Source organism: Pseudophryne corroboree, chromosome 3 (genome assembly GCF_028390025.1).
Source record: "Pseudophryne corroboree isolate aPseCor3 chromosome 3, aPseCor3.hap2, whole genome shotgun sequence".
Classification (NCBI taxonomy): Eukaryota; Metazoa; Chordata; class Amphibia; order Anura; family Myobatrachidae; genus Pseudophryne; species Pseudophryne corroboree.
Genome location: NC_086446.1, coordinates 1,601,532 through 1,617,559, shown reverse-complemented (window position 1 = coordinate 1,617,559; position 16,028 = coordinate 1,601,532). Strand labels below are relative to the sequence as shown.

The 16,028-nt window shown below is 49.3% G+C and overlaps 1 protein-coding gene across 1 annotated transcript in view; it reads right to left on the bottom strand.

Annotated features, from left to right (window-relative positions):
• LOC135056375 (uncharacterized) overlaps positions 1-16,028 on the bottom strand; it is a 113,731-nt gene that overhangs the window by 16,613 nt on the left and 81,090 nt on the right. Inside the window, exons 12-13 of the mRNA XM_063961454.1 lie at positions 12,703-12,781; positions 12,487-12,584 (exon numbers count right to left, since the gene is read on the bottom strand). Coding sequence (XP_063817524.1) covers positions 12,487-12,584; positions 12,703-12,781 — 177 coding nt within the window. The remainder of the gene's footprint in view (positions 1-12,486; positions 12,585-12,702; positions 12,782-16,028) is intronic.

The window sequence follows — 16,028 nt, the reverse complement described above, 5'->3', positions numbered from 1 at the left end:
TCCTCAGACGCCAAAGTATCGAACTTGCAAAACTTACTTGTTCGACCCTGACCAAGTAGCTGCTTGGCAAAGCTGAATAGCCGAGACACCCTGGGAAACTGCCGAGGAAGAACCCACTTTACATGTAGAGTGGGCCTGAACAGATTTTGGAATTGACAATCCTGCCGTAGAATAAGCATGCTGGATAGTAAGCCTGAACTAGCGAGAAATCGTCTGCTTAGAAGCAGGACACCCAATCTTGTTGGGATCACAAAGGACAAATAGTGCGTCCGACTTCCTGTGATGAGAAGATATGTTCACATAAATCTTCAAAGTCCGTACAACATCCAAGGACTTTGAGGTAATTGAGGTGTCAGTAGCCACTGGCACAACAGGTTGATATGAAAAGCCGACACAACCTTTGGAAGAAATTGTTGACGTGTTCTGAGCTCAGCTCTATCCTCATGGAAAATCAAGTAGGGGCTCTTGGGCGACAATGCCCTCAATTCTGACGCACGTCGTGCAGAAGCCAAGGCCAACAGCGTGACCGCCTTCCAAGTAAGAAACTTCTTGTCCTCCTCCTGTAAAGGTTCGAACCAATCCGACTGCAGGAACTGCAGCACCACATTAAGATCCCAAGGTGCCGTAGGAGGCACAAAGAGTGGTTGGATGTGCAGAACTCCCTTCAAGAAAGTCTCAACCTCAGGGGGAGCAGCCAATTGCTTCTGGAAGAAAATGGACAAGGCCGAAATCTGGACCTTGATTGAGCCTAAGCGTAGGCAGACATCCACACCTGCTTGCAGAAATAGGAGAAAACGTCCCAGTTGAAATTCCACCGTAGAAAACTTCTTGACTTCACACCAAGACACATACTATTTCCAAATCCAATGGTAATGTTTAGACGTTACCCCCTTCCTAGCTTGGATCAGAGTAAGAATAACCTGGGCCGGAATTCCCTTCCGAGCTGAGATCAGGCGTTCAACCTCCATGCCGTCAAACATAGCCGTGGTAAGAATTGATAGGCGAATGACCCCTGTAGTAGAAGGTCCTCGCGAAGAGGAAGAGGCCTCGGATCCTCCAGCAGTAATGCTAGAAGATCCGCATACCAAGCACGCCTTGGCAAGTCCGGTGCAAGGAGGATCGCCAGAACTCGTTCTTTTTATTAGTTTGAGAATCCTTGGGATGAGTGAAAGTGGGGGGAACACATACACTGACTGGAACACCCACAGAGTCACCAGGGCGTCCACCGCCACTGCCTGTGGGTCTCATGACCTGGAACAGTACCTCTGAAGCTTCTTGTTGAGGCGAGAGGCCATCATGTCTATCTGAGGTACCTCCCATTGGCTTGTTACCTCTGCGAACACCTCCAGATGGAGGCCCCATTCTCCTGGAAATTGTGTCTGCTGAGGAAGTCTGCTTCCCAGTTTTCCACTCCCGGAATGAAGATCGCGGACAGCACTAGCGCGTGCCTTTCTGCCCAGAGGAGGATTCTTGTTACCTCTGACATTGCAGCCCTGCTCTTCGATCCGCCCTGCCTGTTTATGTAGGACACCACTGTGACGTTGTCCGACTGAACTTGAATGGCTCGATCTTGCAGAAGATGTGCCGCTTGTAGAAGGCCGTTGTATATGGCCCTTAGTTCAAGAATGTTTATTGGAAGGACAGCTTCCTGACTTGACCACTTTCCTTGGAAGTTTTCCCCTTGGGTGACTGCTCCCCAACCTCTGAGGCTTGCATCTGTGGTTAGAAGAATCCAATTCTGAATTCCGAACCTGCGGCCCTCGAGCAGGTGAGAAGTTTGCAGTCACCAGAGGAGTGAAATTGTGGCTTTTGGCGACAGACGTATCCACTGGTGCATGTGAAGATGGGATCCCGACCACTTGTTCATTTGATCCAGACGGAAGAACAGTGCATGGAACCTTTTCGTATTGGAGAGCCTCGTAGGAGGCTACCATCTTCCCCAGAAGGCGAATGCACTGATGAACCAATACCCGGGGAGGTTTCAAGACATCCCGAACCATTGATTGGATCACCAACGCTTTCTCCACCGGTAGAAACACCCTCTGCATTTCCGTGTTGAGTATCATCCCCAGGAAAGGCAGTCTCCTTGTCGGTTCCAAATGTGACTTTGGAAGGTTCAGGATCCACCCATGATCCCAGAGTAGTTGAGTTGAGAGTGCAATACTCTGCAACAGCTTCTCCTTGGAAAATGCCTTTGTCAGCAGATCGTACAGATATGGAATTATGTTCAGCCCCTGTTTGCAGAGGAGTAGCATAATCTCCGCCATGACCTTGGTGTACATCCTCGGTGCTGTGGAGAGGCTAAATGGCAATGTCTGGAACAGATAGTGACAGTCCTGTAGTGCAAACCGTAGATAGGCCTGGTGAGGCGGCCAGATCGGAATGTGAAGGTACGCATCCTTGATATCCAGGGATACTAGGAATTCCCCCTTCTCCAGACCTGAGAGCACCACACTCAGAGACTCCATCTTGAATTGGAAAACCCTCAAGTAGGGGTTCAATGACTTCAGGTTCAATATAGGCCTTACCCAGCCGTCCAGTTTCGGTACCACAAACAGGTTTGAGTAATAACCCTTGGCCTTTAGGTGAGGTGGAACTGGAACAATGACATTTGTTCGTACCAATTTTTGAATGGCTTCCTGTAGGATAGCACTTTCTGTCAACGATGCTGGTAAGCCTGATTTGAAGAATCTGTGCGGTGGAAGTTCCTGAAACTCCAGTCTGTACCCCTGGGTAACAATATCTGTCACCCAGGGGTCTAGGCATGACTACGCCCAGACATGACTGAAATCTTTCTGTCTCGCTCCCACCTGCCCGATCTCCCGGCTGGGAGGTCCACCGTCATGCTGAATATTTTGAGGAAGCAGAACCTGGTTTCTGTTCCTGGGAACCTGTTGGTGCAATTTTTCTGGATTTTCCCCGACCACCTCTAAAGAAGGTGGGGGGTTGGATTTTTTTTATTTAGCATCCGAAAGGACTGGAGAGTAGGCTTAGGATAAGATTTCCTAAGCGGGGGGAAGAAATGTCGACTTACCCGCAGTCGCCATGGAAATCCACGCATCCAATGCGTCCCCAAATAGTGCCTGACCTGTGAAGGGCAGGTTCTCCACACTTTTCTTGGATTCTGCATCCGCAGTCCATTGGGGTAGCCAGAGTCCTCTCCGTGCCGCAACTGCCATGGAAGTAGCCCTTGTATTAAGCAGGCCAATGTCCTTCATGGACTCCACCATGAAACCTGCAGAATCCTGTATGTGACGTAAAAACAAGTCAATGTCACACCTATCCATAGTATCTAAGTCCTCTAGTAAGGCCTGATCACTTTGCTATGGCTTTAGAAATCCACGCACAAGCAATAGTGGGCCTTAAAGCCACGCCTGTAGCAGTGTATAGTGATTTGAGCATAGTCCCAATCTTGCGGTCAGCCGGCTCCTTTAAGGCGGTTGAACCAGGGACAGGTAAAACCACCTTTTTAGACAACCTAGATACAGAAGCGTCTACTATAGGTGGGTTTTCCCACTTCTTTCTATCCTCTTCAGGGAAAGGGAAAGCAATGAGAATTCTTTTAGGGATCTGGAATTTTTTCTCTGGGTTTTCCAAGTATTTTTCAAAACAAGAAGTTTAACTCCTTAGAAGCAGAAAATATAAGGAAGGATTTCTTATTTACTGTAAAATAAGATTCCTCTGCCTGCTCAGGTACCTTCTCAGTAATATCCAAAACATCCCTAATGGCTTCAATCATTAGCTGCACCCCTTTAGCAAGGGATGCATCCCCCCTGCATATCCCCATCACCGTTCCCTGTATCAGAGTCGGTATCAGTGTCAGCTTGCATTATCTGGGAAAGTGTACGTTTTTTTTCGGTTATGTAGGTGGAATTTTAGACGAAGTAGTCGGAGCTGAATACTTCAAACCCTCTACAGATTTTCTCAAAAACTGTGTCTCTTTCTCATTATGCGACATCCATGATGAAAATAAGATTTTACTCACCGGTAAATCTATTTCTCGTAGGCCGTAGTGGAGGCTGGGACTCCGTAAGGACCATGGGGAATAGCGGCTCCGCAGGAGACTGGGCACAACTAAAGAAAGCTTTAGGACTACCTGGTGTGCACTGGCACCTCCCCCTATGACCCTCCTCCAGACCTCAGTTAGGATACTGTGCCCGGAAGAGCTGACACAATAAGGAAGGATTTTGAATCCCGGGTAAGACTCATACCAGCCACACCAATCACACCGTATAACTCGTGATACTATACCCAGTTAACAGTATGAAAATTTAACTGAGCCTCTCAACAGATGGCTCAACAATAACCCTTTAGTTTAACTATATACAAGCATTGCAGACAATCCGCACTTGGGATGGGCGCCCAGCATCCACTACGGACTGTGAGAAATAGATTTACCGGTGAGTAAAATCTTATTTTCTCTGACGTCCTAAGTGGATGCTGGGACTACGTAAGGACCATGGGGATTATACCAAAGCTCCCAAACGGGCGGGAGAGTGCGGATGACTCTGCAGCACCGAATGAGCAAACTCCAGGTCCTCCTCAGCCAGGGTATCAAATTTGTAGAATTTTGTAAAAGTGTTAGACCCTGACCAAGTAGCCGCTCAGCAAAGTTGTAAAGCCGAGACCCCTCGGGCAGCCGCCCAAGAAGAGCCCACCTTCCTCGTGGAATGGGCTTTTACAGATTTAGGATGCGGCAGTCCAGCCGCCGAATGCGCAAGCTGAATTGTGCCACAGATCCAGCGAGCAATAGTCTGCTTCGAAGCAGGAGCACCCAGCTTGTTGGGTGCATACAGGATAAATAGCGAGTCAGTTTTCCTGACTCCAGCCGTTCTGGAAACATATATTTTCAAGGCCCTGACTACGTCCAGTAACTTGGAATCCTCCAAGTCCCTAGTAGCCGCAGGCACCACAACAGGTTGGTTCAAGTGAAAAGCTGATACCACCTTAGGGAGAAACTGGGGACGAGTCCTCAATTCTGCCCTATCCATATGGAAAATCAGATAAGGGCTTTTACATGACAAAGCTGCCAATTCTGACACACGCCTGGCCGAAGCCAAGGCCAACAGCATGACCACTTTCCACGTGAGATGTTTAAAATCCACGGTTTTAAGTGGCTCAAACCAATGTGACTTTAGGAAATTCAACACCACGTTGAGATCCCAAGGTGCCACTGGAGGCACAAAAGGGGGCTGTAGCACTCCCTTAACAAATGTCTGAACTTCAGGCAGTGGAGCCAGTTCTTTCTGGAAGAAAATCGACAGAGCCGAAATCTGGACCTTAATGGAACCCAATTTTAGGCCCATAGTCACCCCTGACTGTAGGAAGTGCAGAAAACGGCCCAGCTGAAATTCCTCCGTTGGGGCCTTCCTGGCCTCACACCATGCAACATATTTTCGCCATATGCGGTGATAATGGTTTGCGGTCACATCTTTCCTAGCTTTAATCAGCATATGGATGACTTCCTCCGGAATGCCCTTTTCCTTCAGGATCCGGCGTTCAACCGCGGTGAGTCTTGGAACAGACAGGGCCCCTGCTGCAGCAGGTCCTGTCTGAGCGGCAGAGGCCATGGGTCCTCTGAGATCAGATCTTGAAGTTTCGGGTACCAAGCTCTTCTTGGCCAATCCGGAACAATGAGTATAGTTCTTACTCCTCTTTTTCTTATTATCCTCAGTACCTTGGGTATGAGAGGAAGAGGAGGGAACACATAAACCGACTGGTACACCCACGGTGTCACTAAAGCGTCCACAGCTATTGCCTGAGGGTCTCTCGACCTGGTGCAATATCTTTCTAGCTTTTTGTTTAGGCGGGACGCCATCATGTCCACCTGTGGCCGTTCCCAACGGTGTACAATCAGCTGGAAGACTTCTGGATGAAGTCCCCATTCTCCCGGGTGGAGGTCGTGCCTGCTGAGGAAGTCTGCTTCCCAGTTGTCCACTCCCGGAATGAACACTGCTGACAGTGCTAACACGTGATTTTCCGCCCATCGGAGAATCCTTGTGGCTTCTGCCATCGCCATCCTGCTTCTTGTGCCGCCCTGTCGGTTTACATGGGCGACCGCCGTGATGTTGTCTGACTGAATCATTACCGGATGGTTTTGAAGCAGGGGTCTTGCTTGACTTAGAGCATAGTTCCAGAATATTTATGTGTAGTGAAATCTCCTGGTTTGACCATAGTCCCTAGAAATTTCTTCCCTGTGTGACTGCCCCCAAGCCTCGAAGGCTGGCATCCGTGGTCACCAGGACCCAGTCCTGTATGCCGAATCTGCGGCCCTCTTGAAGATGAGCACTCTGCAGCCACCACAGCAGAGACACCCTAGTCCTTTGAGACAGGGATATCCGCCGATGCATCTGAAGATGCGATCCGGACCACTTGTCCAACAGGTCCCACTGAAAAGTTCTTGCATGGAACCTGCCGAATGGAATTGCTTCGTATGAAGCTACCATCTTTCCCAGGACTCGCGTGCAGTGATGCACCAACACCTGTCTTGGTTTCAGGAGGCCTCTGACTAGAGACAACAGCTCCTTGGCTTTCTCCTCCGGGAGAAACACTTTTTTCTGGTCTGTGTCCAGAATCATCCCCAGTAACAGTAGACGCGTCGTAGGGACCAACTGACTTTGGAATATTTAGAATCCAACCGTGCTGGTGTAGCACCTCCTGAGATAGTGCTACCCCGACCAACAACTGCTCCCTGGACCTCGCCTTTATCAGGAGATCGTCCAAGTATGGGATATTTAAAACTCCATTTCTTCGAAGGAGTATCCTCATTTCGGCCATTACCTTGGTAAATACCCTCGGTGCCGTGGACAGACCGAACGGCAACGTCTGGAATTGGTAATGACAATCCTGCACCACAAATCTGAGGTACTCCTGGTGAGGATGGTAAATGGGGGCATGCAGGTAAGCATCCTTGATGTCCAGTGATACCATGTAATCACCCTCGTCCAGGCTTGCAATAACCGCCCTGAGCGATTCCATCTTGAACTTGAATTTTTTTATATATGTGTTCAAGGATTTCAAATTTAAAATGGGTCTCACCGGTTTCGGTACCACAAACATTGTGGAATAGTAACCCCAGCCTTGTTGAAGGGGGGGGCACCTTGACTATCACCTGCTGGGAATACAGCTTGTGTATTGCCTCTAACACTGCCTTCCTGCCTGAGAGAGTTGTTGGCAAGGCAGATTTGAGGAAACGGCGGGGGGGGGGAGACGTCTCGAATTCCAGCTTGTACCCCTGAGATACTACTTGAAGGATCCAGGGATCCACCTGTGAGCGAGCCCACTGATTGCTGAAGTTTTTGAGACGGGCCCCCACCGTACCTGGCTCCGCCTGTGGAGCCCCAGCGTCATGCGGTGGACTTAGAGGAAGCGGGGGAGGGCTTTTGCTCCTGGGAACTGGCTGTATGCTGCAGCTTTTTCCCTCTACCTCTGCCTCTGGGCAGAAAGGACGCGCCTTTAACCCGCTTGCCCTTATGGGTCCGAAAGGACTGTACCTGATAATACGGTGCTTTCTTTGGCTGTGAGGGAACATGTGGTAAAAATGCTGACTTCCCAGCTGTCGCTGTGGAAACGAGGTCCGAGAGACCATCCCCAAACAACTCCTCACCTTTATAAGGCAAAACTTCCATCACCTGTCCACTGCCGAGTCCATAACCCTCTCCTGGCAGAAATGGACATTGCATTAATTCTAGATGCCAGACGGCAAATATCCCTCTGTGCATCTCTCATATATAAGACGACGTCTTTAATATGCTCTATGGTTAGCAAAATCGTATCTCTGTCGAGGGTATCAATATTATCTGACAGGGTATCAGACCAAGCTGCTGCAGCACTACACATCCATGCTGAAGCAATTGCAGGTCTCAGTATAGCACCTGAGTGTGTATATACAGACTTCAGGATAGCCTCCTGCTTTCTATCCGCAGGCTCCTTTAAGGCGGCCGTATCCTGAGACGGTAGTGCCACCTTTTTTGACAAGCGTGAGCGCCTTATCCACCCTAGGGGATGTCTCCCAACGTAACCTGTCCTCTGGCGGGAAAGGGTACGCCATCAGTAACTTTTTTTAAATCACTAGTTCCTTATCGGGGGAAGCCCACGCTTCTTCACACACTTCATTCAACTCATCTGATGGGGGAAAAACCACTGGTTGCTTTTTCTCCCCAAACATAATACCCTTTTTAGTGGTACCTGGGTTAATGTCAGAAATGTGCAACACATTTTTCATTGCCGTAATCATGCTACGGATGGCCCTTGTGGATTGTACATTAGTCTCGTCCTCGTCGCCACTGGAGTCAGACTCCGTGTCGACATCTGTGTCTGCCATCTGAGGTAGCGGGCGTTTTTGAGCCTCTGATGGCCTTTGAGACCCCTGGGCAGGCACTGGCTGAGAAGCCGGCTGTCCCACAGCTGTTATGTCATCGAACCTTTTATGCAAGGAGCTGGCACTGTCGTGTAATACCTTCCACATTTCCACCCACTCTGGTATCGGCCCCGCCGGGGGCGACATCACACTTATCGGCACCTGCTCCGCCTCCACATAAGTTTCCTCAACAAACATGTCGACACAGCCGTACCGACAAACCGCACACACACAGGGAATGCTCTGACTGAGGACAGGACCCCACCAAGTCCTTTGGGGAGACAGAGACAGAGAGTATGCCAGCACACACCACAGCGCTATATAATGCAGGGATGCACACTATACAGAGTGATTTTTCCCCTATAGCAGCTTATATACACAGTTATGCGCCTAAATTTATGTGCCCCCCCTCCTCTCTTTTTTACCCTAGAAGTCTGGAACCGCAGGGGAGAGCCTGGGGAGCGTCCTTCCAGCGGAGCTATGAAGAGAAAATGGCGTTGGTGTGCTGAGAAAGATAGCCCTGCCCCTTTCTCGGCAGACTTCTCCCGCTTTTTTATATGCTTTATGGCGGGGGATTATGCACATATACAGTTTAATAGCTGTATTATGTGCTATTTAGCCATGTAAGGTACTCTAATTGCTGCCCAGGGCGCGCCCTGCACCCATCAGTGACCGGAGTGTGTGGTGTGCAGAGGGAGCAATGGCGCACAGCTGCAGTGCTGTGCGCTACCTTAATGAAGACCGGAGTCTTCAGCCGCCGATTTTCCACTTCTTTTCGTTCTTCTGGCTCTGCGAGGGGGACAGCGGCGCGGCTCCGGGACCGGGGCTGGGCCTGTGTTCGATCCCTCTGGAGCTAATGGTGTCCAGTAGCCTTAGAAGCCCAAGCTAGCACCTCTTAGGTAGGTTCGCTTCTCTCCCCTCAGTCCCTCGTAGCAGTGAGTCTGTTGCCAGCAGATCTCACTGAAAATAAAAAACCTAACAAATACTTTCTTTTCTAGGAAGCTCAGGAGAGCCCACTAGGTGCATCCAGCTCTGGCCGGGCACAGATTCTAACTGAGGTCTGGAGGAGGGGCATAGAGGGAGGAGCCAGTGCACACCAGATATAGTACCTAATCTTTCTTTTAAGAGTGCCCAGTCTCCTGCGGAGCCCGTCTATTCCCCATGGTCCTTACGGAGTACCCAGCATCCACTAGGACGTCAGAGAAATATATATATATCTCAGTACGGTACTGTAGGCCATTGCTATTGATATATTACTGGTATATAATTCCACACATTAAAAGATTGAGAATAAAAATGTGGAGGGAGGCCGGCCACTTGGGTCGTTTAGCTTAGCCATCCAGCGACCTTGGTGCACCTCTTTTTTTCTTTGCATCATGTGATGTTTGGGGCCAATTTTTTTAAGTGCCATCCTGTCTGACACTGCAGTGCCACTCCTAGATGGGCCAGGTGTTTGTGCCGGCCACTTGGGTCGCTCAGCTTAGACATCCAGCGACCTTGGTGCAAATTTTAGGACTAAAAATAATATTGTGAGGTGTGAGGTGTTCAGAATAGACTGCAAATGAGTGGAAATTATGGTTATTGAGGTTAATAATACTATGGGATCAAAATGACCCCCAAATTCTATGATTTAAGATGTTTTTGAGGGTTTTTTGTAAAAAAACCACCCGAATCCAAAACACACCCGAATCCAACAAAAAAATTTCAGGGAGGTTTTGCCAAAACGCTTCCGAATCCAAAACACGGCCGCGGAACCGAATCCAAAACCCGAAAAAATTCCGGTGCACATCTCTAATGACTCCTGATGGGAGTAATGACTGAAAGGCCCCTTGCAAACCCATACGCTTGACCTCGTCCCTTCGAACAGGTGGCAAAGTAATGTCGGGTTAAAGGTCCAGCGAATTTCTAGCCTCATTCAAAGCCTTCTTAGATTCTGCGTCCGCCTTTCAAGCATTAAAGCCACAGGGTTCAACTGGCTACAACAGTCAATGCAGAAAACAGTGTTAAGCTAAGAACTGTCCCCATAAGGGCATCCCACATATAGTCCTCCATATGCATGGTATGGTCCACAAGTGGAACCAGAACCAACTGAGTTCACAGGTTCTAAAACTCCACCTGTGGTTCTTTTAAAATGTGTTAGTGAGTAATGAATACACCTGTGCACCAGCAAAGAAATATGGAAAACATACACTGTTCGGGATGCTGAGGTCAGAGTTTGAGATCCACTGATCTAGATGAACTGGAATGCAACCCTGGACCCTACTGTCCAACCCATATCTCTGCTACCTTGTTAACCCAGCAGCGACTAAGACCGGCCAAAGGGAAAGACCTGCAGTAACAAAGATAGACTTGAACGCAAACTCACATTTCCAATGTCTTTAAGGATACGGAGTCAGGAAGGGGGATGGTGCTAGCTCTGACCAGTCAGGCAATAGGAGCCTGTATTCGAGTAGAAAATTCCCAATTATACAAACCTACCACAACACGCCGGATCCCTGTAATCACCGGGTCCAACAGCGCCAGTCTTCAGTGGCTTCAAGTAGCCAGCGGGAAGGAGGTCCCCGGTGTCCGATGAGGTGATTCTAGCTAGCATCTTCTTTTCCCCTTCGTCTGCAGCATACAGGTTTCTGCTCCAATAGGGACGCGCACTTGCCTATGAGCAGGATTTAAAGGGCCAGGTGCACCAAAAACGGAACTTCACCTTAGCGCCCAAAATTTAATTCCACCTATAAAGGAAGTCACTGGGAGTACTCCTGCGCTAGAGTTTAGGCTCCAAAACCTAGCTCCAGCCTCAGCCTTGTGCTATTGTGTTCTTTGTGAAACTACGTTCCTGTTTCCCTGTGCTGCTCCGGGATCCAGTCTGCTGTACTCCATTACAGTTCCTGCTCCATTCCTGACCTCCCGTGTTCCAGACGACCGTCTTACCACTACACTGTAACGCCATTCTGCGAATTCTAGGGCCTCTCCAGAGCATACCAGCCCCTGTTCCTGGAAACCCTGACTGAGGGCCATGACTTGTGTTTCGGGCACAACTAAGCCCAAACCTTCTTGCGAGAGTCCCTGGTGAATACCACCGTTACGTCCGCTCCTCATTTCTGGGTCTCCGCAAATCCCACGGTACAGGTTAGCATCCACATTCCATCCGTGACTTTGTGATGGAATACTCTGGCCCACAAAATTGATGCCACTGGTAATCCCTCATCACGTGAGTTGCTGGAGAATCTCCTCGGACGAGCTGAGAAGAAAGAGCGTGATCATGCTCAGCTCGTCCAGTGCCTACACACACTAATGCAGCAAGTCTGTACTATCTGGTCACCTCTAGTGCAGCCAGTACCACCTCCTGAAGTGTCCATCCCAGCTGCAAGAGCTTCTGCGTCATTATGGACCCGGAACCCCACTAAGTTTGATGGGGATTTCTATGCCAGTGCTTGATCCAGTTCAAGGTCCAGGCCGCAAATGTTTCTTCATAGAGAACCAAGGTGGCTTACATCATCTCCCTGCTGTCCAAACAGGTGCTACCCTGGGCTGCCCTACTGTCGGAAACAAATTACCCGCTGGTCAACCACAGCACCAAATTCCTGGAATTCTTCAGAAAGATCTTCAATGAATATGGACAGTCCTGTGGTCCTTGCAGCGATCACTTGGCCTGCCACAGTCCCCGTCTCCAGTACAGAAAGAGAGACCAGGCATACAGACCGCAAGGTAAGTGCCTGGTACAGCAGCAATAACCCCTAGTTGTATGGTCCCAAAATAGTGGGGATTCAAATCACCCATGCACCAGACACTATAGACAGGGGCGCGCGAGAGAGAGAGAGTTCACCTGCCTGACCCCATCCAGTGGAGCGCTCCCAAAGACCTGTACAAGAAATATACATAAAAGTATCACAAGCAGCAAATGCAGTCAGCGCCCACTCCAAGGACACATAAGGAATAACTTGATGCTGACTGGCTGAAAGGATGTAGAGGGCGAGGGCTTAGCATCTAACCAGATAAATTTAATATGCAATCTCCTCACAGCACCCTCTACAGGCCAAGGTTGGCAGTGTCCCCCAGACTGAAGGACAGAGAAATTTCAAAGTATAAGACGCACACAGCTTCTCTACAGTTCATATAGTGATGGTCACTACCTGATCCTCCTGTGAGGTCCTGTGATTCTCCTCTGTACAATCCTGGGAATACAGAGGACGGGGACATCTCTCTGGGGTATCTCTGTTACTGGGCCCATCTGTAGGAGACACACAGTGACTGAGTACAGTGTATATATGTGATTATCAGGTGATGTGTGTATATAGGGGTCCCCATATCTGCTCTCCCCTGTACAATACATGACAGTCTCCTCTTACCCAGTGATGTGAGGGGCCGGTGATTCTCCTTCATCACGTCCTTGTACAGACCCCTGTGTTCCTCTATATACTCCTCCTCCTGCATGGAGACATAGACAGTGACATCCTGACACCTTATAGGCACCTGACACACACAGTGATACAGTCATCACCCAGACACATCCCCCGATGTTACTGTATAATGTCCCATTCCCAGCAGTCACCTCTCCAGTCATCACCCAGACACGTCCCTTGGTGTTACTGTATAATGCCCCATTCCCAGCAGTCACCTCTCCAGTCATCACCCAGACACATCCCCTGGTGTTACTGTATAATGTCCCATTCCCAGCAGTCACCTCTCCGGTCATCACCCAGACACGTCCCTCAGTGTTACTGTATAATGCCCCATTCCCAGCAGTCACCTCTCCCGTCATCACCAAGACAAATCCTCTGGTGTTACTGTATAATGCCCCATTCCCAGCAGTCACCTCTCCAGTCATCCCCCAGACGCGTCCCCTGGTGTTACTGTATAATGCCCCATTCCCACCTCTCCAGTCAGACCCCGGACACATCCCCTGGTGTTACTGTATAATGTCCCATTCCTAGCAGTCATCTCTCCAGTCATCACCCAGACACGTCCCCTGGTGTTACTGTATAATGCCCCATTCCCAGCAGTCACCTCTCCAGCCATCACCCAGACACATCCCCTGGTGTTACTGTATAATGCCCCATTCCCAGCAGTCACCTCTCCAGGCGTCCCCTGGTGTTACTGTATAATGCCCCATTCCCACCTCTCCAGTCAGACCCCGGACACATCCCCTGGTGTTACTGTATAATGCCCAGCAGTCTACTCTCCAGTCATCCCCCAGACACATCCCCTGGTGTTAACTGTATAATGTCCCATTCCCAGCAGTCACCTCTCCAGTCATCCCCCAGACACATCCCCTGGTGTTAACTGTATAATGTCCCATTCCCAGCAGTCACCTCTCCAGTCATCACCCAGACACGTCCCCCGGTGTTACTGTATAATGTCCCATTCCCAGCAGTCACCTCTCCAGTCATCACCCAGACACGTCCCCCGGTGTTACTGTATAATGCCCAATTCCCAGCAGTCACCTCTCCAGTCATCACCTAGACACATCCTCTGATGTTACTGTATAATGCCCCATTCCCAGCAGTCACCTCTCCAGTCATCACCCAGACCAGACACATCCCCTGGTATTACTGTATAATGTCCCATTCCCAGCAGTCACCTCTCCAGTCATCACCCAGACACGTCCCCTGGTGTTACTGTATAATGCTCCATTCCCAGCAGTCACCTCTCCAGTCATCACCCAGACACGTCCCCCGGTGTTACTGTATAATGTCCCATTCCCAGCAGTCACCTCTCCAGTCATCACCCAGACACATCCCCTGGTGTTACTGTATAATGCCCCATTCCCAGCAGTCACCTCTCCAGTCATCACCCAGACACGTTCCCCGGTGTTACTGTATAATGCCCCATTCCCAGCAGTCACCTCTCCAGTCATCACCAAGACACATTCTCTGGTGTTACTGTAAAAATAAGAATTTACTTACCGATAATTCTATTTCTCGTAGTCCGTAGTGGATGCTGGGGACTCCGTCAGGACCATGGGGATTAGCGGCTCCGCAGGAGACAGGGCACAAAAATAAAAGCTTTAGGACTAGGTGGTGTGCACTGGCTCCTCCCCCTATGATCCTCCTCCAAGCCTCAGTTAGGATACTGTGCCCGGACGAGCGTACACAATAAGGAAGGATTTTGAATCCCGGGTAAGACTCATACCAGCCACACCAATCACACTGTACAACTTGTGATCTGAACCCAGTTAACAGCATGATAACAGAGGAGCCTCTGAAAAGATGGCTCACAACAATAATAACCCGATTTTTGTAACAATAATAAGAATTTACTTACCGATAATTCTATTTCTCGGAGTCCGTAGTGGATGCTGGGGTTCCTGAAAGGACCATGGGGAATAGCGGCTCCGCAGGAGACAGGGCACAAAAGTAAAGCTTTTACAGGTCAGGTGGTGTGTACTGGCTCCTCCCCCTATGACCCTCCTCCAGACTCCAGTTAGGTACTGTGCCCGGACGAGCGTACACAATAAGGGAGGATTTTGAATCCCGGGTAAGACTCATACCAGCCACACCAATCACACCGTACAACTTGTGATCTAAACCCAGTTAACAGTATGATAACAGAGGAGCCTCTGAAAGATGGCTTCCTAAACAATAACCCGAATTAGTTAACAATAACTATGTACAAGTATTGCAGATAATCCGCACTTGGGATGGGCGCCCAGCATCCACTACGGACTCCGAGAAATAGAATTATCGGTAAGTAAATTCTTATTTTCTCTATCGTCCTAAGTGGATGCTGGGGTTCCTGAAAGGACCATGGGGATTATACCAAAGCTCCCAAACGGGCGGGAGAGTGCGGATGACTCTGCAGCACCGAATGAGAGAACTCCAGGTCCTCCTTTGCCAGGGTATCAAATTTGTAAAAATTTACAAACGTGTTCTCCCCTGACCACGTAGCTGCTCGGCAGAGTTGTAATGCCGAGACCCCTCGGGCAGCCGCCCAAGATGAGCCCACCTTCCTTGCGGAATGGGCCTTAACAGATTTAGGCTGTGGCAGGCCTGCCACAGAATGTACAAGTTGAATTTTGTTACAAATCCAACGAGCAATCGACTGCTTAGAAGCAGGTGCACCCAACTTGTTGGGTGCATACAGTATAAACAGCGAGTCAGATTTTCTGACTCCAGCCGTCCTTTAAATGTATATTTTTAAGGCTCTGACAACGTCCAACAACTTGGAGTCCTTCAAGTCGTCTGTAGCCGCAGGCACTACAATAGGCTGGTTCAGGTGAAACGCTGATACCACCTTAGGGAGAAAATGCGGACGCGTCCGCAGCTCTGCCCTATGTCGAATGGAAAATTAAATAAGGGCTTTTATAAAACAAAGCCGCCAGTTCAGATACTCTCCCGGCCGAAGCCAGGGCCAGTAACATAGTCACTTTCCATGTGAGATATTTCAAATCCACATTCTTTAGTGGTTCAAACCAATTGGATTTGAGGAAATCTAAAACTACATTTAGATCCCACGGTGCCACCTTAGGCACCACAGGAGGCTGTATATGCAGTACTCCTTTGATAAAAATCTGGACCTCAGGGACTGAGGCCAATTCTTTTTGGAAGAATATTGATAGGGCCGAAATTTGAACCTTAATAGATCCCAATTTGAGACCCATAGACAATCCTGATTGCAGGAAATGTAGGAAAACGACCCAGTTGAAATTCCTCCATCGGAGCACTCCGCTGCTCGC